The sequence below is a fragment of the Rana temporaria genome, chromosome 8 (genome assembly GCF_905171775.1).
Source record: "Rana temporaria chromosome 8, aRanTem1.1, whole genome shotgun sequence".
Classification (NCBI taxonomy): domain Eukaryota; kingdom Metazoa; phylum Chordata; class Amphibia; order Anura; family Ranidae; genus Rana; species Rana temporaria.
The window spans coordinates 82,168,526-82,194,752 of NC_053496.1; the positions used below are offsets into that span (position 1 = coordinate 82,168,526).

Below are 26,227 nucleotides of genomic sequence, written 5' to 3' on the forward strand. Positions count from 1 at the left end.
AGCGAGTGGCTAGGCCATTAAATATTTTACGAAAGTGGTAGTTAACATGCATTTCTTGTTTTTTCAGTAATTACTATATAAAAACTATACTATACTATATATACTATATACTAGTTACTATATAAAAAGATAATGAATTCACATTTTCCTGGTACAATGACATATTGACATAAAGGAACAAAAAAGTAGAAACCAGATAACAAATTTCCACGCAGGGGATATGGGCATAGAGCATAAGACAGAAGATCACATGTAGAGATATAAAATAAAAACATAAAGCATGTTGTAAAGGTATAAATTCTAGTCTAACACTGACCCGCAGGCCGAGGCCAGGGGTCCGTGCGTTATGCCCGAGCCTATTGGCCCAGGGGCTAAGGTAATTAAGTGGGAGCGGAACTAGCCACAATAATGGGGGAAAAAAATGGTAAAAGAAGAGGGGAGAGGGGACAAGAAAACAAACTCACACTTAGACAATGAGGGGGGGTGGGGGGTGTAGGGAAGTGGAGAGCAGAGCGGCGGGCAAGAGGCCCAGAAACAGAGCGAGTGAGAGGAGGGGGGTGGGGGGTAAAGAAAAGGAGGGAAGGAGAAGGAAAGGTCTCTCAGGCTGGGGATAGGGTCAAATTAGTTTGAAAGTCCCAGACTGGACAGGTGCAAAGTGGGGATTGCATAGGACCACCAATTAATTCACATTTTCAGTATGGCATGCAATATCTGAATAAAATGAGTCGCGTGATCCAAATATCACATGCAACATCGCTTTGTGAATTGAGCCCAATGTTGCTTATCTAAGAGTTCAGCTTTAATACTATCCACTCCTTATCTGTTTTCCTGCCAACAGATTTAGGTAATGTACCAATGTGTTCTTGTTAAAATGTTTTCTCTTTAAATAACTTAGATGTTGGTCATGTTCTCTTAATAGCTAAGAGGCTTTCATCAGACATTCATAATATGAACACAGCAAATAAGCCAAACAATACTGGATTGCTTGATTTGCCCCCAAAAAAAAAAATTCTTTATAATGGTTATTACATAAAAAACTTGCCACATAAGTCTGTATACCTTAACACACTGAGCCAGATAAACTATTGTCAATGCGCCAAATAATGGTGTCAAATAAACCTGAATTTTAATGTATAAGTCAATCCACAAAGTATATCGCTCCTTATAATCCAGCTAGCTTGGGGCTACCATTATTTGTGAGGTTCTATGAGTTATCTGTAGAGAAGGTCAGTTGAAGGCCCATTCATACCTCTCTATATGCATGAATGTGCACTCAATCCTGTGTTTTAATGGTTGTTGACGCAATATATAATAGCAGATGGTGTACTGAAGTGCAAACATTTTTTGGGGCGTTAATTGCCCACTTTGACTCATTAATAGCCCATCCAAACTGAAAAGGATGCCTAAGGCCTCGTACACAGGATAGGATAGCCAGAGGATAACGGTCTGAAGGACCGTTTTTATTGGTCAAAACCGATCATGTGTGGGCCCCAAAAAAAATAGGAACTTGCCTTAAAATTTAACTGATGGACGGCTAACCGATCGTTAGTACGCACGACCATCGGTTAAAAATCCACGCATGTTCAGACTAAATGAGGGGACGGGAGCGCTCACTCTTGTAAAACTAGCGTTCGTTTTGGAGATAGCACATTCATCACGCTGTAACAGACAGAAAAGCGCAAATCGTCTTTTACTAACACAAAATCAGCTAAAGCAGCCCCAAGGGTGGCGTCATTGGATTTGAACTTCCCCTTTATAGTGCCGTCGTAGGTGGTTTGCGTGTCCGCGTTCTGACATGATCGGTTCATTAACCAATGGTGTGTGGGCACATCAGACCATCAGTCAACTTCATCGGTTAACCAAAGACAACTGTCCTTCAGACCGTTGTCCTCTGGCTATCCTATCGTGTGTACAAGGCCTTACAGCAGCTTGCATTGGCATACAAAAAGGCATACACAGAAAGGTGTCATGGGGGTTCTAAAACTGGTTGGGGTTTAAAGTAAGACATTTTCTTAATGTATAAAAAATATTTTATATGGTAAACATTTCTTTTATAAGACAGTTCTCAAAAATAATAAAAACACATAAGAGAATACTAAAAACACAAGTGCAACAGCTTTAAATTTAAACTTAATACTTTTCCCAGCTAACGCAGAACTAAAAGCAAAACGTTATTGTTAATTTTGGGGAGAGTAAGGCCAGGTTATAATTCCTGTCTGTTTTATTGCCATCTGTGTCCCATTGGGAAGATTTTTATTCACTTTCTGTCCCATAGCCAAAGCATTACATGGAAGAAATCCCTCTAAAGTGAGGAAACACCTGGTTGTCACCAGGACTAGTGTCCTCATTAAAAGATGTACCATCTATTCCTGTTCTGATGACAACCCAAAATTAAGAAGCACAGAAAGAAATACAAACTTGACAGATGTTCCAATCCATCTCCTTTAGGCCTAATTTAATAAAGATCCTAATAAAAAAATATCATTAAAATTGTAGGTATGGGAACACTCATACCAAAATTCTTTCAATAAAATAACAAAAATAATTATATACCTATTTGATATTTATGTAAAGGAATTAAATACTTTGATAAGAAAATATAAAAAATATTAGTGTGTGTGTGGGGGGGGGGTTAAATACACTTGTATGTCTCCGTATCTTCTTATAGCAAGTTCCAAGCCCCATACACACGATCTGGCCAAAAGCACATCGGAATTCCGACAGAATTCCATCGGAGTAAAAGAGAACATGTTCTCTATCTAAACTCCGACGGAATTCCTCTGAAAAATCTCAGATGGGGCATACACATGGTCGGAATATCTGATGGAAAAAGTCAATCTGACTTTTTCCATCGAAAATTCCGATCGTGTGTACAAGGCATTAGACTGCCAATTTAAAAAATATATATATATGTTTAGCTTGAGCTGTCACAACCAACATTTTCATATTAACAATTCTCCACAATAACATATTTTGATCTTCTAGGTGGTAAACCTGTAGTATTCCTACAACATGGCCTGCTTTCGGATGCCAGTGTCTGGGTCTCTAACTTTGAGTACAATAGTCTGGGGTTTATCCTGGCTGATGCCGGCTATGATGTCTGGATGGGAAATAGCCGAGGCAGCACATGGTCCCAGAAACACAAGAGCCTGTCCCCTAAAGATAGAGAATTCTGGGCCTTTAGGTGTGTAAGCATGCTATAATTTATTTCAATCTATTATTTATAATCATTTGTGAGGTTTGTATTGATAATAGGTTTATATTAATTTGTAAGAAGCAAAGGCAAAAGTGCAAAGTGCAGAAGCCAACTAGAATTCACATAGGAACCAATAGGAATTCACTTTGCTAAATCCACACTAGTAAAAGAGCTAGAGCAATTGCACTTTGAACCTACAGATGTTCTTCTTTGCATTTTTCATGTATAATCTTGAGGTTTCTATGGCTACTTTCATAATGTCTTTTGCCTATGCACAGTCAGTTTTTAAGCCCATGACTGTTAATTATAGAAATGTATTAAAAAAATAGTGCAAGGAGCAAAGTGCTAAGAGCAGAGTAAAATAAACCAAAGAAACTGATCATACTTTACTGAACCACGCTAGTGCAAGATGAAATCTGATTGGTTGCTCTAGATACTACACTTGGTTCCTGGGCCTGGCACTATTTTATTGATTAAGTCCATTAGAATATAGTCCAAAGAGGGTTAGGTACGTTATCATGACCATAAAGACTAATTCAAACCTAAAATAAATGAGAGTTGTATAAGTTCTACTAACTTTTCTCTTTCCCCCCAGCTTTGATGAAATGGCAAAGAAAGATATTCCTCCTGTTATAGATTTCATTTTAAAGACAACAGGTCAGGAACAAATTTATTACATCGGCCATTCTCAAGGAACCACTATAGGTGAGTTTTGATTCATAAGTGCAAGTTACTTGTACAGTGCCTTGAAAAAGTATTCGTGCCCCTTAAAATTTTCCACATTTTGTCATGTTACAACCAAAAACCTAAATGTATTTTATTGGGATTTGATGTGATAGACCATCACAAAGTGGCACATAATTGTAAAGTGGAAGGAAAATGATAAATGGTTTTCAAACTTTTTTACAAATAAATATCTGAAAAGTGTGGAGTGCATTTGTATTCAGCCCCCCTGAGTAAATATTTTGTAGAACCACCTTTTGCTGCAATTACAGCTGCAAGTGTTTTTGGGGATGTCTCTATCAGCTTTGCACATCTAGAGTGAAGTTTTTGCTCATTCTTCTTTGCAAAATAGCTCTAGCTCTGTGAGATGGAGAGCGTCTGTGAACAGCAATTTTAAAGTCTTGCCACAGATTCTCAATTGGATTTAGATCTGGACTTTGACTTGGCCATTCTAACACATACCGTATTTATCGGCGTATATCGCGCACTATTTTCCCCTTAAAATAAGGGGAAAATCGTGGGTGCGCGATATACGCCGATAGCCGCTTCCCGCGCTCAGTTTGAAATCCTGCGTCGACAGATACCGAGTGCAGTACACTCGGGTACATTCGGCTAGTCTCGGCTTCGCTCGTGCTCATGCATAAACGTCACAGAGCGTGAGCGCGAGCGAAGCCGAGCCTTGCCGAATGTACCAGAGTGTACTGCACTCGGTATATGTCGGCGGAGGCGTTCGAACTGAGTGCGGGAAGCGGGGACTCGACTTGAGGCGCGCGCTGGAGAAGCCGGGAGGACACCATCGAGGCCGCAGACGGACGCCGGACCGGACGATGGACGCTGGGAAGACACCAAAACTGTAAGTAATAAAATCATATAACATTTTTTTTACAGGAATTTCGGGGGCAACTTTAGGGGTGCGCGGTATACGCGGGAGCGCGTTATACCGCAATAAATACGGTAAATATACTCTGGCTATATGTTTAGGGTCGTTGTCCTGCTAAAAGTCAACCTACACCCCAGTCTCAAGTCTTTTGCAGACTCTAATGCCGCGTACACACGATCGGTTTTACAGTGGGGGTGGTGTGTTCAGGGTGATGTGCAGTGTTAGTTTTCCGCCACATAGCGTTTTGCTTTAAGGCCAACAAAATTTAGATTTTGGTCTAATCTGATCAGAGCACCTTCTTCCACATTTGTGTCCCCCACATGGCTTCTTGCAAACTGCAAATGGGAATTCTTATGACTTTCTTTCAACAATGGCTTTCTTCTTGCCACTCTTCCAAAAACGCAAGATTTGTGGAGCGCACGACTAATAGTTGACTTGTGGACAGATTCTCCCCCCTGAGCTGTGGATCTCTGCAGCTCCTCCAGTTACCATGGGCCTCTTGGCTGCTTCTCTGATTAATGCTCTCCTTTTCCAGCCTGTCAGTTTAGGTGGACGGCCATTTGTTGGTAGGTTTGCATTTCCATTCCATTTTTGAATGATAGATTGCGCGGTCATGCTACACTGTACCCAAACATTTTTTTTATCATTTTATTCCCACAAATAGAGCTTTCTTTTGGTGGTATTTGATCACCTCTGCGATTTTTATTTTTTGCGCAACAACTAAAAAAAGACCGAAAATTTTGAAAAAAATAAAGTTTTTATTTTTTTCTGTAAATAAGTAAGTTTTCTTCTTCGATTACGGGCACTGATATGGCAGCACTGATGGGCACCGATGAGGTGGGACTGATGGGCACCGGTGAGGCGGCACTGATGGGCACTGATAGTCGAAACTGATAGGCGGCACTGATAGACACTGATAGGTGGCGCTGGTATGGAGGGGGGCTGCGCTGATAAACAATTAGCGCAAACCCCCCCTGTCAGGAGAGACGCTGATCGGCTTTCCTCTACTCGCGTCTGTCAGAGTGAGGAAGAGCCATCAACGGCTCTTACTGTTCACATCGTGATCAGCCGTGATTGGACACAGCTGGACACAGATTGGACACGTGGTAAAGAGCCTCCGCCGGAGATCTGAGATGCAGGGTGTCAGACTGACACCCCGCATCACCGATCGCCGCGCTGCGTGCCCCCACGGGTGCGCGCCGGCATGTAATCCTGCTGGACGTCAATAGACGTCCAGTCAGGATTTCACAACCACTTCCCGGACGTCAATTGTCTATTGACCGGGCAGGAAGTGGTTAAACAGTGCTCCATTAGATGGTCAAAGCTTGGGATATTTTTTTATAACCTAACCCTGCTTTAAGCTTTTCCACAACTTTATCCCTGACCTGTCTGGTGTGTTCCTTGGCCTTCATGATGTTGTTTGCTCACTAACAAACCTCTGAGGGCTTCACAGAACAGCTGTGTTTTATACTGAGATCAAATTACACACAAGTGGACTCTATTTACTAATTAGGTGACTTCTGAGAGCAATTGGTTCCACTAGATTTTAGTTAGAGGTATCAAAGTAAAGGGGGCTGAATACAAATACATGACACACTTTTCAGCTATTTATTTGTAAAATAAAAATGAAAACCATTTATCATTTTCCTTCCACTGTACAATTATGTGCCACTTTGTGTTGGTCTATCACATAATATCCCAATAAAATACATTTACATTTTTAGTTGTAACGTGACAAAATTTGGAAAATTTCAAGGGGTGTGAATACTTTTTCAAGGCGTTGTGGGTCAGATTCAGAGAAGAAGTACGCTGGAGTATCTGCTGATACTCCGGCGTACTTTCAAATTTGCCGCGTCGTATCTTTATTTGTAATTCACAAACAATGATACAACGGCATTTGGCTAAGATCCGACAGGCGTACGGCTTTGTACGCCTTCGGATCTTAGGATGCAATACTTTGATGGCCGCTGGGTGGAGATCGCGTCGTTTTCTGCGTCGGGTATGCTAATTAGCTGTTTACCGTGATCCACGAAGGTACACGCGTTCGTCGCATTCTCTTACATCGTCGCTAGTCGGCTTTTCGCATCGCAAAGTTACAGCTGCTATTTAGGTGGTGTAACAATAGACAGCCCATGTTAAAGTATGGCCGTCGAATTTCAATTTTTTTTTTTTGCGTAAGACGTCCGGGAATACGAAAGGACGAAACGCACGTCGCCGTTCAAAAAACACGTCGGGGCGCCGTAATTACGCGCAAAGCACGGCGGGAAATTTCCTAACGGAGCATGCGCAGAACGTTCAGGCGCGGGAACGCGCCTAATTTAAATGGTACACGCCCCATTTGAATTAGGCGGGCTTGCACCGGACGGCTTTACGCTACGCCGCCGCAAGTTTACACGCAAGTGCTTTGTGAATCAAGCACTTACGACAAAAACTTGCGGCGGAGTAACGTAAAGGGGATACGTTACGCCGCCGTAATTGTTCGTGAATCTGGCCCTGTAAGTCTATGGCTGTTCATGTTTAGGTTTCCTTTATGTTTAGTGATAAATCATCTTCCTTTGCTTATAATAAGCCTATAATAGGAGAGCGTACTGAAGAGATTAGTGTTAATGTACAGATTGCAGTAACCTTCAGTGACCAGACAATTCAATTTACTCAATGTAAAAGATGACTTCTGATTGGTTGCCAAGAAGTACTTCACTTTGTACATACATTTTTACTATATTAAAATAAACCAGTCACAAACTTGGGCTTTTTGAATTAGGCATATGGGAAAATTATTTTTAAGCCAAGGTTGCCTTCATGTCATAACAGTCACTAAACTAGAGATATAGGGAGCTGGGCCTATCCTCAACCCATCTCTGAAGCCTCTCTGTTTCCTCTTTAATATGATGGGAGGTCTCATCAACCCAAAATGATGCTCAGAAGGAGGGAGGGGTGGGAGTCTAGAGCTTCAGGTGTATTCAACTGCTCATATGTACTGATGATATCACTAGAGCAGTGGTCCTCAACCTGGGGGTCGGGACCCCCTTGGGGGTCGAATGATGATTTGCCAGGGGTCACCAAATCCTGGGCTGTTCCTGAAGCCGGCACCGTTCTCCCAGCCTTTTTGTTCCTGGAGCCCACGGCCACCCACTCTTTGCACCCGCCCATTCAGTTCACAGAATGGCTGGGTGGCAGAGACTAGAGGTCAGCCGACTGGTGAGGAATGTGAAGTGGGAGGGGCTGGAGGAGACCCCATCTCCTGGTTTCGGCATAGGTGTCACTGCTATGAGACACCACAAAGTCGGAGACACATTGACTAACACTACCTGTGATTATAGTTGCCATTAAACGTCCCCACTACAGTTCTAAGATCAGTAGATGACCTTGATCAAGAGCACCTAAAGTTGGCTGATCAGAACTCCCACCAGCATTGCCACTCATTTCCCCAAACCCCCCCCCCCCCCCCAGGAGAAAGAGAAGGAATAAAAATAGAGAATACATGGAAGAGAGAGGAAAAGAGGGGGGGGGGCAAAGAAAAAGGAAGAGAAAGAATAAGACAAAGAACAAGAAAGATGGCTAGAGAGAGGGATGGGGGAAACAAGAAATTAGCGTAGAGAGAGATAAAAGGGAAAGAAAGGAGACCAAAGAGAAAGAGTGGTAAATCCTATAATGTACCATAAGGGGTTTTAATACTGCACGAGTGGAAGGGACTCAGGGAGCGATAAATGTCTGCGGGTTAGGGGCTCAAATTAATAGTCTTGGGTGTTGACAACCCACGCTACAAAAATAATTTTACTGTTAGGGGTCCCCACAACTGGGAAATTTGATCAAGGGGTCACGGCACTAGACAGGTTGAGAACCACTGCACTAGAGGTTACCTTCCGTTTATACATTGTCAGATAGCTGGCCTTATAGAACATATAAATTGTAAAACTACAAAGCCTATTTTCACCAGTGTTCACACTTTGTTTTTTGCAGTTTGCGCATAAAAACCTTGACCCATCTGGGTAGCATGAACAGCTATTGGCAGGACCTTGTATTTGATTATGTTACTGTATGCTCATGAGTATGACAATCTAGATATTTTAATTCAATTGAGAAGGCTGCCTGGGTTCTTTTCCACTGGACTCAAAAATGTGTACTAAACATATACAGGTAGAGGTGGGAAAGTAGCGGTGCCAAATAGAATGGACGGGAGGGCAAAGCATGATTAATGCGCAAAGTTTCTGCCAGACTTGGCTAGTGCATAAAATGTAGCACTATTTACAGGATGTAGTTCAAATAATTACTTATGATATTTTGAATATTGATGCTTAACATTGTTTTTTTCTCTGTCTAGCATTCATAGCATTCTCTACTATGCCCCAGATGGCCAAAAAAATCAAAATGTTTTTTGCCCTTGCTCCGGTAGTTACTCTTCAACATGCCATTGGTCCAATTACAGCTTTCAAATATGTGCCAGACTGTCTTATTAAGGTATGACAATAGAGAAAGAATGTTAGGCCTTATATTTCGAGGAGCCTACGTAACAATACAGTCTATGTTGTTTCACTGATACCAGTCAGATTAAATCTTTAATTCTTTGTTTGCTACCAAATAAAGTTTTGAACACTATTGGCTGGTATATCGTAAGCCCTATAAGAGCAATTTTGATAAGCAAAATTTTGGTAATTCTCTGTGCAAGCACTAGAGGACATGAGGGCCACAATTTAAAGCTTGGTGTTAGATTCCTTCTACCCAGATAGCATGCAATTGAGCTTCAAGTTTGAAAATGATTTGCTAAGCTATTGCTAGACTTGCCAGGCTTCTCAAGTTTGTTGCACAATTGCAGAAAGTCCGCATTGCATGACTCCAGATCAACTTTCTTTGCAAACATTCTGCAAGTCTGCTGCCAGTTCTGGTTCAGTTATGTCATCCCACCACAGGGGTCACTGTGATTTGCAAAGCTCTTGCTGTAGTCTCACCATTACAAATTTGTTCTTGCTCTTGCTAGAGACTTTCCACGCAAATTTAATACAAATTGGAAAAGTGTCAACTAGAACCTGCGCTTCAGGTGCTCTGCAAGTGTAGAACTTGCCAGTGAAAATGTGCAGCAAGTTAACAGACTTACAATTCAACACTGCCACACATTTGTGGCAAGTTATCCTTGCTATCTGGGTAGGTCATTCAGGGAAAAGGGCATGTTGTTGATAGTTGATGATCAGCTTACCTTGAAGGACCCCTATAAACAGTTCCAGTGGCTTTAATACTTGAGTCGCTAAGTCATAACAAGTGTTCAGATCTGGCGTTTACCTGCTCCATGCCTGTCCCATGTTAATGAGTCCATTTTAAGAGAAAGAATTGAGGCTAGAGATAGCTAAGTACCGGTAATTTCAGAAGAAGATCCACAGTGGAATCTTAGCACAGATTTCCTTTCAGAATGCATCACTGTCTTCAAAGGGTGAAATCCACCTCCCGCCTAGGTAAGGGGTTCAATCTTCACATTGGAGTTTCTGCAGACTGCTCTGTTGCAATACGAAAACCTAATTTATGGCAAGAAAACTCTTATTGTTGACTGCACTCCTGCTCCCCCCCCCATAATATATATCAGCCATGTTGTGAACATTAGTTTTCATATTTTTTCTTTCTTCTTTTTTAGACCATTTTTGGTTACAAAGATTTTCTGCCATCATCAAGGATTATCAAACTGCTGGCCGATAAATTCTGTAGTCGTGCTGTGCTGAAAGAAATATGTGGCAATTCTTTCTTCGTCCTGTTTGGATTTAATAAGGAGAACATGAATATGGTATTTGTAGTATTGTAAAAGTAATCAAATGTCAGAATATTGGCATCAACTTAGACACTGGCTAATTATGGGAGAGTAGAAAATGGAAAATACGGGGCAGATCCACAGAGCAAGTACGCCGGCGTATCTGCTGATACGCCGGCGTACTTTCAAATTACCCGCGTCGTATCTTTAGTTTCAATCCTCAAACCAAGATACGACGGCATCTGGGTAAGATCCGACAAGCGTACGGCTTCGTACGCCTTCGGATCCTAGATGCAATACTTCGGCGCCCGCTGGGTGGAGTTCGCGTCGTTTTCCGCGTCGGGTATGCAAATTAGTGATTTACGACGATCCACGAACGTACGCGCGGCCGTCACATTTTCTAACGTTGTCTGTAGTCGGCTTTTTCCGGCGTATAGTTAAAGCTGGTATTTTGCTTTTACTGTTAAAAAAAAAAAAAAGCTGGTATTTTGCGGCGTATAGATAGACTTGCCATGTTAAGTATGGCCGTCGTTCCCGCGTCAAATTTTTTTTATTTTTTGCGTAAGTCGTCCGTGAATCGGGATGGACGTAACTCACGTCCTAGCGACGTCATTTAGCGCAATGCACAGCGGGAAATTTCGGGACGACGCATGCGCAGTTCATTCGGCGCGGGGACGCGCTTCTTTTAAATGAAACCCGCCCCCTAATCACCAATTTGAATTCCGCCGCCAGGAATACACTACGCCGCCGTATCTTACGGCGCAAAATCTTTGAGGATTCGAAAGAACGCCAGGTGAGGTACGGCGGCGTAGTGTATCTCTGATACGCTGCGCGGATCCAATTCTATGTGGATCTGGCCCTACATGTTTGGGATCCCACAAGCATAATGACATTCCCCATGCTCTGACAATGTCATGTTTTAATAGCCTAAAAGCGTAATTTTATTGCATAGTCCTCTTAGGCTGCATTCACACCTAGGCGTACAAAATCGCGGCGTTTTGTCCCACGAATTGCGGCGACAAATTGCAGGGTTTTGTACCGCGATTTGCGGCGACAAAACGCCGCGATTGTGAATGCAGCCTCACACCCTCTATGAAGATGGTTCACATCTCCTATGCCGAACGCCGAAAGCCGCCTGAAAAAAAGGTCTGGGACTTTTTTTCAGGCGGCAGGCGTACAGCGTTCGGCGTGGAGATGTGAACCATCTCCATAGAGGGCAATGTGTTTTCATCCCTCCAGCGTCTCGGGGCTGCTGCGGCGTCACACTACAGGCGACAAAACGCCTAGGTGTGAATGGGGGCCCAAAGCGGAGCTCCAGGCTCCTTCAGAATAAAATAAAAGTCAGCAGCTACTGATATTGTAGCTGCTGACTTTTATTATTAGGACACTTACCTGTCCAGAAAAACAGCGGCCAATTGGCTCTCAGGTGCTGTTGCCGCCGCCATCTCAGGAAGGGGGAACCGGCAGTGAAGCCTTGCAGCTTCCCTACTGGGCATGCGTGAAGAGTGCTGCACTTTGTGAATGGCCCAACGGCGGGGGAAGGAGGAGGAGGGCCAAACTTCCGGATGAGTTTGTCGCCACAAAGTCAGCCGGAAGTGTGAGCGGTTACCTGTCAAAACCAGGTACTCGCTCCCCCCTGAAAGGTGCCAAATGTGGCAGCGCAGGGGGGGAGTAGGCAAATAAGCAGAGCTTCCTGTTTTGGGTGGAGCTCCGCTTTAAACGAAATGTATAATGGGTTTACAAGTGCTTGAACACATACTGTATATATAGGGCCACAGAGTATCATAACAGTCTGCTCACATATAAAAAGGCCAATGGACAGCTGAAACTAATAATAGACATAGGCTGCAGGTTTTATACCACCCAAAGTTCTACAAAGTCTTTGCGCTCATGGAGCCAGAACAAAATGTATTAAGATTCTGAGAAAGCAATAAAATAGTTTTCTCCACAGCGGCCATAAACCCTGGAGCCCCTAACCATGTATATATAAATACAGGTGATACTCGAAAAATTTGAATATCGTGCAAAAGTTCATTTATTTCACTAATGCAACTTAAAAGGGCGTAATGCAAGTGCTATTTTCAACGCTATAGCGCCTGCAATACGCTCCAGTTTTAAAGAGGTCTAAGGATTGGTAGAGCAGAAGTTTATTTTGTTTGTTTGATGGCAAGATGCCCTTTTCTTCTCCTGTTGGAAACATCCTGTGCATTAAACATGGTGTTTTCCTAAAGAGTCTGTGAGTTGTCCCTGCCTTGAGTCTGACCCCCTACAATATTTATATCTATCTTGAGAGTCATTGTTCTGACTCATCCAGTACTCTGAAAAAGTTTCACTCACTTTGATCTATCTAATCTGAACACCTGGGAGTGAGAGAGGGAGAGCAATAAAAAGAAGCCTAGAGCTCCACTTGCTGGCTGAATAAATCACTGCAATTTAGTTACTACAAATTACTATATTTTCACGTGCAATATGTTAATATTATATTTTACCTGATATTGTCTGAAAAAAAAAAAACTGAACTTAATAAAGAAAGGAAGTATCTAAAAAAACAAAAACAAAAAAAACCCATTCCTTTCCTTTAAAGGAGAAGTACCGCCAAAGTTCCTTCTACACTTCTGTGACCCGTTTCTGTCAGCTGAAGCCCTCTGTCAGCTGACATCACAGAGCCAGTCCAGGCTGGGCAAAGATCATGACCATATGGTCAGAATTCACCTAGATGCCTGGATAAGCATCTGGTCCAGCATTTCATTGATCCGCTGAGAGCCCAGCACTCCCAGCACGCCCACTCCATAGCCCAGCACTCCAGTGAGCCAGGGGGGCAAAGCAGAGATCTGCTGAGTATGCTGACTGACAGTCACCAGCTCTCTGCTCACAGAGCAATGAGAACTGAGTGATCAGTAGTGTTTGATTGATCAGTTCTCAGTCTTAGAAGCAGTGAGGAACAGATGCAGCATTGGACCAATGCTGCATCCATCTAGGTAAGTATGATTTCTAAAAAAAAAAAAAAGCCCAAATTCTCTTTTAATGTGGACAACAATGTCCTAGATCATGGGTCTTCAAACTATGGCCCTCCAGTTGTTCAGGAACTACAATTCCCATCATGCCTAGTCATGTCTGTGAATGTCAGTGTGTTACAATGCCTCATGGGATGTGTAGTTCCACAACAGCTGGAGGGCCTTAGTTTGAGGATCCCTGTTTAGATTGTGTTTAAAATTAAAACATGCCTATACAGTAAAAGTGGCATAATTTATAATGGGTCAGTTGCAATACCACACAATATATCTAAAGGACATTTATCAAAACTGATATGTTTAGTTCATGTTTTATAGGTGCTTGAACTGGTTTGTCAAATCACCTTCAGATCATATTCTGTGTGGTCCAGGACAGTTTCTTCTATGGAATCACAGAAAGCTGCCAATATTCTCTCATATGGAAGAATATAGGATGGCTTTTTAGGGTGCTACACATCCAGGGAAATAAATTAAGCACGAGGTGAATCATCGTTACAGCAAGACCTAGATAAAATAGGGGATGGGCAACTACATGGCAGATGAGGTTCAGTATTGAAAAATGTAAGGTTACGCACTTGGGGCCAGATTCTCAGAGATCTGCGGCGGCGTAACGTATCGTCTTTACGTTACACCGCCGCAAGTTTTCAGCGCAAGTGCCTGATTCACCAAGCACTTGCGTGTAAACTTATGGTGGTGTAATGTAAAGCCGTCCGGCGCAAGCCCGCCTAGTTCAAATGGGGCGTGTACCATTTAAATTAGGCACGCTCCCGCGCCGAACGTTCTGCGCTTGCTCCGTTCGGAATTTTCCCGCCGTGCTTTGCGCAAAATTACGGCGCCCCAACGTGTTTTTTGAACGGCGACGTGCGTAGCGTAATTTCGTATTCCCAGACGTCTTACGCAAAAAAAAAAAAAAATTCAAATTTGACGCGGGAAAACGGCCATACTTTAACATGGAGGAGTAATTTTACCCCATGTAAATAGCACTCTTAACTTTACGACGCGAAAAACCGACGTAAGAGAATGCGACGAACGCGCGTACCTTCGTGGATCGCCGTAGTCAGCTAATTTGCATATCCGACACTGGAAAACTACGCAAACTCCACCCAGCGGCCGCCGGAGAATTACACCTAAGATCCGAAGGCGTATGAAGCCGTACGCCTGTCGGATTTTAGCCAAAAGCCGTCGTATCTTTGTTTGTGAATGACAAATAAAGATACGACGCGGCAAATTTGAAAGTACGCCGGAGTATCAGCAGATACTCCGGCGTACTTTTTCTGTGAATCTGGCCCTTGGGCACTAAAGATGTACTGTATACAACATACTCTTTGGGAAAGGCTCCTCCGGGGACCCTGTAATGAAAAGTAGACATGTGCACTGCCGAAAAATGTGTTGTTTTCGTTTCATTCGGAGATTTGGAAATTAGGAATTTCAGAAATTCAAAATTTCGGAAATGCGAAAATTGAAAAATTTGGAAATTTTGGAATTAACTATCTTGTCAAAATTTGTTGAAAAATGAATTTGGAACTAAACGAATTGCACATAATGAAAAGCGATGTAGGGGGTCTTTGTAGATTGGCATTGTATGCAAAGTCTGCAATCTGCAACTAACAAGCTAACAAAGCTAGCAAAAAAATACTGTCATACTTTAAAAAAGGCATATATTCAGGAGATAACCCCAACTTTGTCCCTTTATAAAACACTGCTTCAACCTCATCTTGAATATGCAGTGCAGTTCTGGTCATCAATTCACCAAAATCATATCTTTGAACTAGAAAGAGTTTAGAGAAGGGCAACAAAATTACTAAGGGGGGTGGATGAAGGAGCTTAGTTATGAGGAACAATTACAAAACGTACATGTATTCACTTTAGAGAAGAGCTGCTTAAAGCGGAGTTCCACCCTAAAAAAAATATTTTCATCAGCAATCTCCCTTTAATATAAAAAAAATAATCTGTTAAAGAAAAAAAAGGTTTTCTACCGTGTAAATAGCTGTTACTAGGCAGATTTCCTAATCTGCCTAGTTCCTAGTCTGCGGTGGATGAACTTCCCTTCCTAACCCCCCATGGCCTCCTAGGAAATGAGTCATTTCCCAGGAGTCTCTGGCATTACTGTTCTGAAAAATCACGTTATTTCCGTACAGGAAATGGCAGAATTAAGGTTGTCATGACAATGGAGCGGGACGTTCCTCCTTCGCCGCCCGTTGTCATGGCAACAATCCAAACTAACGGTGCTACGAGCGCCGTTACACTGCACATGCGCGAGATCGAAAGGTGCATGCTGGTTACCCAGCATGCATCTCTCTTGGAAAATACAGGAAAACACATGAACTGAGCTTCATAATGCCCACAGCTAAAATGGAAACTGCCACAAGATCCCTGACAAGATATCAGGTAAGTGTTTGAAGCTATTCATGTACCAATTGCACATTAATAATATGTTTTGATGAATATTTATAGTAAAGTATTTGAGATTACAATTTTTTTTAAATGTTATGCCCGAAACCCTGCTTTAAGGGGGGATAGGATTGCATTGCATACAGTAAATATAATAAAAGAGAAGTATGGCCAAAAAATGTTTGGTAATACTTTTTTTGTAGGTCACAGGAGTGCACTTATTTCTGCACTCCTGTGACCGAGATTCCGCTGGCATCTGGCTAAAGCTGACTAACATCACATAGCCACTCCAGTCTCTGAATGAATCTCAACAGTAATGTCGGGATCCGCTCAGATGCCAGTGTGCTGTGAGCCTGAGCCAGCTGGTCTCCTACCTCCTCTACAGCCCGGCACTGCAGTGAGCACTGGAGGAGCAGAGCAGGGAGCGGTGACTGACAGTCATCACTCTCTGCTCACTGAAGACTGAGAACAAAACAATCAATGGTCATGTGATCAATTCTCAGGCTTAGAGGCCCTTGTGGAGGCTTCCATTTGTGGATGGACATTTTAAGGTTACACAATTTATCACATTACCATAATCGTTTTACAGTTGCAATAAAAAGTATGTGAACCCTTTTGGAATTATATGGATTTCTGCAGAAATTGGTCATAAAATGTGATCTGATCTTCATCTAAGTCACAACAATAGACAATCACAGTCTGCTTAAACTAATAACACACAAAGAATTAAATGTTACCATGTTTTTATTGAACACACCATGTAAACATTCACAGTGCAGGTGTAAAAAGTATGTGAACCCTTGGATTTAATAACTGGTTGAACCTCCTTTGGCAGCAATAACTTCAACCAAACGTTTTCTGTAGTTGCAGATCAGACATGCACAACGGTCAGGAGTAATTCTTGACCATTCCTCTTTACAGAACTGTTTCAGTTCAGCAATATTCTTGGGATGTCTGGTGTGAATCTCTTTCTTGAGGTCATGCCACAGCATCTCAATCGGGGTGAGGTGTTCTTCTGTTTAAGCCATTCTGTTGTTGATTTACATCTATGCTTTGGGACGTTGTCCTGTTGCAACACCCATCTTCTGTTGAGCTTCAGCTGGTGGACAGATGGCCTTAAGTTCTCCTGCATAATGTCTAGATAAACTTGGGAATTCATTTTCCTTTGATGATAGCAATGTGTCCAGGCCCTGATGCAGCAAAGCAGCCCCCACCACCATACTTCACAGTAGGCATGAGGTTTTGATGTTGGTGTGCTGTGCCTCTTTTTCTCCACACATAGTGCTGTGTGTTTCTTCCAAACAACTCAACTTTGGTTTCATCTGTCCACAGAATATTTTGCCAGTACTGCTGTGGAACATCCAGGTGCTCTTGTGCAAACTGTAAACGTGCAGCAATGTTTTTTTTGGACAGCAGTAGCTTCCTCTGTGGTATCCTCCCATGAAATCCATTCTTGTTTAGTGTTTTACCTATTTTTAGATTCGCTAACAGGGATGTTAGCATATGCCAGAGACTTGTGTAGGTCTTTAGCTGACATTCTAGGATTCTTCTTCACCTCATTGAGCAGTCTGCGCTGTGCTCTTGCAGTCATCTTTACAGGACGGCCACTCCTAGGGAGAGTAGCAGCAGTGCTGAACTTTCTCCATTTATAGACAATTTGTCTTACAGTGGACTGATGAACAGCAAGGCTTTTAGAGATACTTTTATAACCCTTTCCAGCTTTATGCAAGTCAACAATTCTTAATAGTAGGTCTTCTGAGAGCTCTTTTGTGCGAGGCATCATTCACATCAGGCAATGCTTCTTGTGAAAGGCAAACGCAGAACTGGTGTGTGTTTTTATAGGGCAGAGCAGCTGTAACCAACACCTCCCATCTCATCTCATTGATTGGAGTGAGGTGTCAGCCAACAGGAGTCCAATTAGCTCTTGGAGATGTCATTAGTCTAGGGGTTCATATACTTTTTCCACCTGCACTGGGAATGTTGACATGGTGTGTTCAATAAAAACATGGTAACATTTAACTTTTTGTGTGTTATTAGTTTAAGCAGACTGTGATTGTCTATTGTTGTGACTTAGATGAAGATCAGATCACATTTTATGACCAATTTGTGCAGAAATCCATATCATTCCAAAAGTGTTCACATATTTTGTATATGGACTATAAACTAAAGGACTTATGAATAAATGGTTATAGAACGAATCATCTGAGTTTCCATTATTTCTTATGGGAAAATTTGCTTTGATATACAAGTGCATTGGATTACAAGCATGCTTCCGGAACGAATTATGCTCGCAATCCAAGGTTTTACTGTATAACTAAAGGCAAAACATTTGTTTAGTTTTGGATAGAATGGAAAAGGATTATAACAGCTGTCATGTTTTTATTGCTGGGCCCCCATTAGGAAGATTCACCCTCTCTATTTGTTCTGGTGGTGGTTATCAACAAGAGTTAAGGGGAAAGAAGTCCCACATTTTGGCATAACATCAGAACAATAATAGAGAGAAAATCTTCCAATGGGGACACTAGATCTGATGACAATCAAGCATTCCTTCACTTTGAAGGGATTCCCTCTCACTTCCTGTCTGGCTACGGGCAGGAAAGAAGGGTAATCTCCCCAATCGACGTAACAGGATGGCAAAAAAATAAATAAAAAAAACTGTCAGCGGTCCTTTACTCTTCCTTTACTCTATTCAAAATTCTGAACATTCTGTCCTGGGTAACCCAAGGGAAGTGTGAGGTGATGGCCTTCAAATTAATAGGTGTGCTGCAAGAAAAATACCAAGTATTTATTTTTAGTGATTTTTAGTTTTTCATTTGAAAATTGTTCACATAATTATACTGAATTTCCTATCTAAAGTGGTATTTTTTTATGTATTACTTGTTTGTGATTTGCAGAGTCGGGTGTCTGTGTATATGTCTCACTGTCCTGCTGGAACATCTGTACAAAATATGGACCACTGGTCACAGGTATTATGGGACGTATTTTATATAATCAGAAAGCATCTAAACAATGCTAACACAGATATGTCTGTAGGATTCCAACAATGCATATGCCAAAAAGCTGCCGTCACTGCGGGGCTCCCTCTTCCCCTGGCCGCCGGGCTAATAGGAGAGAGGAGCGGGCTACACTGCCGGGTTCCCTTACCCGCAATGGCGGCGGCAGTGTAGCCTTTCGGCTTCATGCCGGGAACCCCACTGCCGACATCGACGGACAGCAGGACACGTACGTGTTCATTTATTAAAAGCCAGCAGCTGCAGTATGTGTAGCTGCTGGCTTTAAATTTTTTTCCCCCCGGACCTCCTCTTTAACTTTTACCTACATGTAAGCCTATAATAAGGCTTACCTGTAGGTAAAAAGAATATCTCCTAAACCTGTATGGTTTAGGAGATATTCCCCTTGCAATGAGCCGCTGACTTCAGCATCGCATGTGCTCCTGAGTCTCTCAGCTGAGTCACCGGACTGAGACACCGGACCTTGCCGAAAAGAAGTCTCCGGCGCATGCGCAGGAGTGACGACATCACGTCTCCGGCCACTCACAGCGCCAGAGCTGTGATACCCGGAAGACACGCCAAGGGAAAATGTCCGCTCCCTCGGCATGGACCGAGATCACCTGTGACGCCTCGTTCTAAGGTAAGTATTTCATAATGAGCTAGTATGCGGTGCATACTAGCTCATTATGCCTTTTGCCTTACAGGTTAAAAAAAAAAAAAATCTGCAGGTACAGTATACAACCACTTTAAAAGGCACTCAAGAAGCTGGAGCAAAAGCAGGCAACATATTTACTTAGAGCTATTAGGGGTCTTATTGACAAAAACTGAGGTATGGGAGGCAAGAAGAGACAGGCCATATCTTGATGACTCAGATACGCAGATATCTTGTAATAAATACAGTGGCGGCTGGTTCTCAAAATTTTTAGGTGGCGCAAACAAATGGAAAAAAAAAGTCAATTGTAGCCTCACTGTGCCCATCAAAGGCAGCCACTGTGCCCATCAAATGCAGCCACTGTGCCATGCCATCAATTGTTGCCACTGTGCCATCAATTGTCACCACTGTGCCATCAATTGTCACCACTGTGCCTATCAATTGTCACCACTGTGCCCATCAATTGTCACCACTGTGCCATGCCAAACGCAGCCACTGTGCTATCAAACGCAGCCACTGTGCCATGCCATCAATTGTTACCACTGTGCCCACATCAATTGTCGCCACTGTGCCCACATCAATTGTCCCCACTGTGCCCACATCAATTGTCCCCACTGTGCCACATCAATTGTCGCCACTGTGCCCACATCAATTGTCGCCACTGTGCCCACATCAATTGTCCCCACTGTGCCCACATCAATTGTCCCCCACTGTGCCCACATCAATTGTCCCCACTGTGCCCATATCAATTGTCCCCACATTAATTGTCCCCACTGTGCCCTGTAGAATGCTGCCAGTCAGATTGCCCGCCCCCCCCCGCCCGGCACTTACCTTTCTGGGGTTCGCTATCCTCCTTCCACGGTCCCTCGATGATGCTTCAGCCAATCAGGTTACTGATAACCAGAATCAGTGAACCTGATTGGCTGAGACGGCCGTCAGTCTTATCCAAGGGACGTAGCCCACTACGTTCCGAGGATAAGACATCCGGGAGCTGAAGGGCTGTACTGGGAAAGCCTATCAGAGCCGCTGGCTCTGATAGGCACTTCAGCACAGCCAACCAGCTGTCCTTATTCAGATAATCGGCGCCCAATGTCCGGTTATCTGAATAGGCTGGCCACAATAACATACACTCATACGCTGCAAAACAAATTTTTAAAAGCCTAAAAGGGCCCATTTTTTTTTTTATGACTACGGGGGGGGGGGGGGGGGGCGGCGCCCCCTATGGACGGGCCGCCACTGAATAAATACCCATCAGCCATAATATTATAACCACTGACAGGCAAAGTGAATAACATAATAACAGGCCACTTTTTGCGATTCAGCACTGCGTCGCTTTAACTGACAAATTGTGTGGTCGTGCGACGTGGCTCCCAACAAAATTGATGTACTTTTTTTCCCACAAATAGAGCTTTTTTTTGGTGGTATTTGATCACCTCTGCGGTTTTTATTTTTTTGCTCTATAAACAAAAATAAAGTGACAATTTTGAAAAAAAAAACAATATTTTTAACTTTTTGCTATAATAAATATCCCCCAAAAATATATAAAAAAACATATTTTTTCCTCAGTTTAGGCCGATACGTATTCTTCTACATATTTTTGTTTAAAAAAATGGCAATATATTATTGATCGGTTTGCGCAAAAGTTATAGCGTCTACAAAATAGGGGATAGTTTTATGGCATTTTTATTAATATTTTTTTTACTAGTAATAGCGGCGATCAGCAATTTTTATCATGACTGCGACATTATGGCGGACACATCGGACACTTTTGACACATTTTTGGGACCATTGTCATTTTTACAGCGATCAGTGCTATAAAAATGCACTGATTACTGTGAAAATTACACTAGCCGTGAAGGGGTTAACCACTAGGTGGCGCTGTAGGGGTTAGGTGTGCCTTAGTGAGTGATTCCTACTGTAGGGTGGATTCGCTGCGTGTGACAAGACAGTGATCACCGCTTCCGATTACAGGAAGTGGTGATCACTGTCATTGTCACTAGGCAGAGCGGGGAGATGCTTGTTTACATCAGTAATTGCATATTGACCAGTCATGATAGACATCATGATGACCTTCTCGTCCTGCTGAAATTGATGATCAAGTGACCATCTAATTTTTAAAGGCAGAGGTAGAAATGTAATGCTAAAGCCCCATAACCATAGGCGTGCAAACTGGGTGTGCCAGGTGTGCCCAGGCACACCCTAATCACCCTGTGCAGCACAGATTCCCTCTACTGCCCTGCCCCCTCCCCCCCAACCCCGCGGAGCTGACAGCCTCCCTCCTCTCCTAATAGCTGTTGCTGCTGGTATTTTTTAGAAGTGGGGAAGGGGCCAGTAAATATGTAATTTACTAACCCCTTCCCTAGTAGTGTGTGTTTGGGCTTTGGGGTGCACACCCTAATGCAATATGCTGTGCACACCTATGCCCATAGCACAGTCGCTGTAACATCCTGAGTCCTCAGTCTACTGTATTCATAATGCCTGTGCTGACGTGCATTGGGTTTGTGTCAGTGACATTCAATTTAACAGCAGATTGAGACACTTCTGAGATCATTCTCTGACAGGTGCATTTGACCTGCAGTTGACCTCCTTCTAACTTGCATTTGACATGCTTCATGGGGTGTTTTGCATTCCCATTGACTTGTATGGAAATGCAAAACTCATTTTAGATTGAACAAAAGCCCATTGACACGGGCCATAAACATTCCAGTAATTGGATTGGTTTGTAGAAGGTCAGGGCTAACTGGTGACATTGTTATGCAGCACGATTGTATTGAGCCATATTTTAGTAATTACGATACATTGGTTTCATTGCTGCAGATTATAATTGCACGGCGTAAAGAATAAAAGGATGGATTGCCTTAGTACCCAGTGAATGTATTCAGCTAAACTCATTTTTTAACTTTTACTCAGGCTCTGCGATCAAACCAGCTAAAGGCTTATGACTGGGGTCGGAGAGGAAATATAAAACATTACAACCAGGTAATAATATCAATACAATGGAGTAACATGTGATAAACTATGATTCAAGTTGTACCTTTGTTTAAGGCTGGAATGGTCTATCTATCTGCCCGGCGTAACGTATCTCAGATACGTTACGCCGCCGTAATTTAGGGCGCAAGTTCTGTATTCAAAAACAACTTGCGCCCTTAGTTACGGCGGCGTAACGTATCTGTGTCGGCGTAAGCCCGCCTAATTCAAATGTGGATGATGTGGGCGTGTTTTATGTATATTAACTGTGACCCTGCATATTTGATGTTTTTTACAAAAGGCGCATGCGTCGTTCATGAAAAAATCCCAGTGCGCATGCTCGAAATTCCGCCGCAAATCGTCATTGCTTTCGTCGCGAACGTAAATTATGTCCAGCCCTATTCGCGAACGACTTACGCAAACAACGTAAAATTTTCAAAACTCGACGCGGGAACGACGGCCATACTTAACATAGGATACGCCTCATATAGCAGGGGTAACTCTACGCTGAAAAAAGCCTAACGTAAACGACGTAAAAAAATGCGCCGGCCGGACGTACGTTTCTGAATCGCCGTATCTAGCTAATTTGCATATTCCTCGCGTAAATATATGGAAGCGCCACCTAGCGGCCAGCGTAAATATGCAGCCTAAGATACGACGGTGTAAGACACTTACGCCGGTCGGATCTTAGGGAAATCTATGCGTAACTGATTCTATGAATCAGGCGCATAGATACGACCCCGCACACTCAGAGATACGACGGCGTATCTGGAGATACGCCGTCGTATCTTCTATGTGAATCTACCCCTCTGTGTGTAAGAGGCATAAGACTTTCATTGGGGTGTTTCCAATTTTGCAACATGGTCTTGAATTAATTTATTAGGAAAAATACTTGTGCGCAAATTAAGAAATCTTGGTTGCAATCAATGGCCCACATTTGTAGGAGTATTTTGTAGTATATAAAGGTTTTCTGACAAATCTGTTGGGTGTACTCATTTAGGCCCCTTTCACACTGGGGCAGGGCGTGTGGTGGCGGTATAGCGCCGCTATTATTAGCAGTGCTATACCGTCGGAATTGCAGCGTTATTCGGCCACTAGCGGTGCGGTATTAACCCCCGCTAGAGGCCCAAAAAGGGTTAATACCGCTGGCAATGCGCCTCAGCCAATGTTTGAGTCTAACTCATGTTCGACCCGAACATAAAGCTCATCTCTAGTCACAAATTCATTAAAGGCTCACTAAAGGAATTTTTTTTTTTTAGCTAAATAGCTTCCTTTACCTTACTGCAGTACTGGTTTCATGGCTTCATTGCTCGTTTTTGCTTTGATGTTGCTGTAAAACTGCTCTGATCTCCACACTTCCTGGTTGTCTGTTTCCTTATAACCATAGTACTGGGAGCTTTTCACGATGGTCTAAGCTGTCATTACTGTGTGTCTAAAACTTAACAGAACCAATCGGATTCATTTTAAAAACAAAACACTGCCCTGGATTTGTTTGTTTTTGTTCTGTGTGTCTCTCTAGTTAACAGGAACATGAAACCAGTTTAAAAGTGAAACTAACCTGCAGGCACATTATATGATTGATTTTTATCTATTTGTAATCATTTTTAAAAGGAATCAGTTAACTTTTATGTCTCTATACCCTGTAAACAGTCGTTCCAGCAAAAAATTTTTTTTTCCTTTAGTGACCCTTTAAGTGAATCTTTGTTTTTCCCAAGCATGTTTGAATCCACCTACTGTTGACTGACTCACTACCAGTACTGGAAGTCTTTTCCAAGCATAATAATACTTTCTAAGATTAGTTTTTAACTTCTAATTTAAGATCACGTCCTCGACTCGTTTAAAACAGAGTATATTTCTATATTTTAACTAGTCCATTAAGGCTTTTTTATTGTATGTGTATTCCTTGTCATGATATTTCTGTATTTTTGATTTGTGTAGACCACCCCTCCTTTGTTCAAAATAAAAGACATGAAGATTCCCACAGCTTTGTGGAGTGGGGGCAATGACTGGTTGGCTGGTCCTAAGGATGTCGCACTATTACTGCCTGAAATAGACAACCTGGTCTATCACAAGGAGATACCAGAGTGGCAACATGTAGATTTTATCTGGGGTATAGATGCTCCATACAGAGTGTACAATGAAATTATTCAGCTCCTAAACAAGTTTTCATAAATTGTACCACCTCATAATTTTTCTGTTTTGTAGCGAAAGTCCCCAGGCAATAATGATTATAAAGACAGTGGCTGGGCCATATCATTGCTGTAAGAAGTATTTAAAATGTTCGGAAATACTTTCAATAAAAGTCTATTGTTTAAGAAAAATAAAATGTCCGTAAACCACAACAATAAACGTTGATTTTCCTCTTTTGGTCTGTTAAAGTGTCATTAAAACCAAATCATAAAAAACTATCAATAAATGTTGTATTACCGAATGTTCGTACTCACTCATTCACTGTGTGATTCATTTTCTGTATTCTGAAAAACATCTGGTTTATCCTGCTGTTCTTTGTCTCTCACTCCTGTCCATGTCCCCACTAAGGATGAGCCGAACACCCCCCGTTCGGTTCACACCAGAACCTGCGAACAGACCAAAAGTTTGTGTAAACTTTAGAACTTAGAACCCCGTTAAAGTCTATGGGACTCGAACGTTTGAAATCTAAAGTGCTAATTTTAAAGGCTAATATGCAAGTTATTGTCCTAAAAAGTGTTTGGGGACCCGGGTCCTGCCCCAGGGGACATGTATCAATGCAAAAAGTTTTTTTCGGGAGAAGTGATTTTAATAATGCTTAAAGTGAAAAAATAAAAGTGAAATATTCCTCTAAATTTCATACCTGGGGGGTGTATAGTATGCCTGTGAAGTACCGCTTGTTTCCCGTGCTTAGAAATGTCCCTGCACAATGTGTCATTTCTGAAGGGAAAAGGGTAATTTAAAACCACTCGTGGCTATAATGAATTGTCGGCTCCCGGCAATACAGAGAAAAGTCATTGATTAAAAAAATAAAAATAAATGCGTGGGGGTCCCCCCATATTAAATTACCAGGCCCTTTAAGTCTGGTATGGATATTAAGGGGAACCCTGCGTCAAATTTAAAAAAAAAATGACGTGGGGTTCCCCCCAAATATCCATACCAGACCCTTTTATCCGAGCATGCAACCTGGCAGGCCGCAGGAAAAGAAGGGGGGACGAGAGAGCGCCCCCCCGAACCGTACCAGGCCACATGCCCTTAACATTGGGAGGATGCTTTGGGGGTCTGTGACCCCTCAAAGCACCATGTCCCCATGTTGATGGAGACAAGGGCCTCATCCCCACAACCCTTGCCCCGGTGGTTGTGGGGGTCTGCGGGCAGGGGGCTTATCGGAATCTGGAAGACCCCTTTAACAAAGGGGCCCCCCCATGTGAATTGGCAATGTACCCCTACCACTTTACAAAGGAAAATGTAACAAATTGTAAAAAAAAACACAGACACAGAAAGTCCTTTATTAAAAATAAAAAAATAAAAAAAAGATTCCAGCAGTGGTAATCCACTCTCGGTCTCCGCTCCAACGCTGTCGGTATCCTGCGATGGGTGATCTCCTCTCCGGGGTCCAGCGATCTCCTCTTCATCCAAGTCCAGGATCCAGCAATGAGATGTCCGCAGTGCATCACCTGTCTCCACCGGAGACACCCCGGGAATGATGCAGCTTCAGC

General features: G+C 42.7%; 1 protein-coding gene across 2 annotated transcripts in view; it reads left to right on the forward strand.

The window, feature by feature from the left end:
* The window catches only part of LOC120947099 (putative lysosomal acid lipase/cholesteryl ester hydrolase), a 72,776-nt gene extending 47,804 nt beyond the window's left edge, over nt 1–24,972 (forward strand). Inside the window, exons 4-11 of one of the 2 annotated variants that reach the window (XR_005750823.1) lie at nt 2,986–3,184; nt 3,792–3,901; nt 9,121–9,257; nt 10,420–10,566; nt 18,827–18,898; nt 22,485–22,553; nt 24,480–24,781; nt 24,820–24,972. Coding sequence is in view for 1 of the 2 variants with exons in the window: in XM_040362095.1 (XP_040218029.1) it covers nt 2,986–3,184; nt 3,792–3,901; nt 9,121–9,257; nt 10,420–10,566; nt 18,827–18,898; nt 22,485–22,553; nt 24,480–24,713 (968 nt within the window). In the remaining variant the exon portion in view is untranslated. Of the gene's footprint in view, nt 1–2,985; nt 3,185–3,791; nt 3,902–9,120; nt 9,258–10,419; nt 10,567–18,826; nt 18,899–22,484; nt 22,554–24,479 lie in introns of both variants that reach the window. The other variant, XM_040362095.1, reaches the window with a different exon arrangement.
* The last annotated feature ends 1,255 nt before the right edge of the window (nt 24,973–26,227 follow it).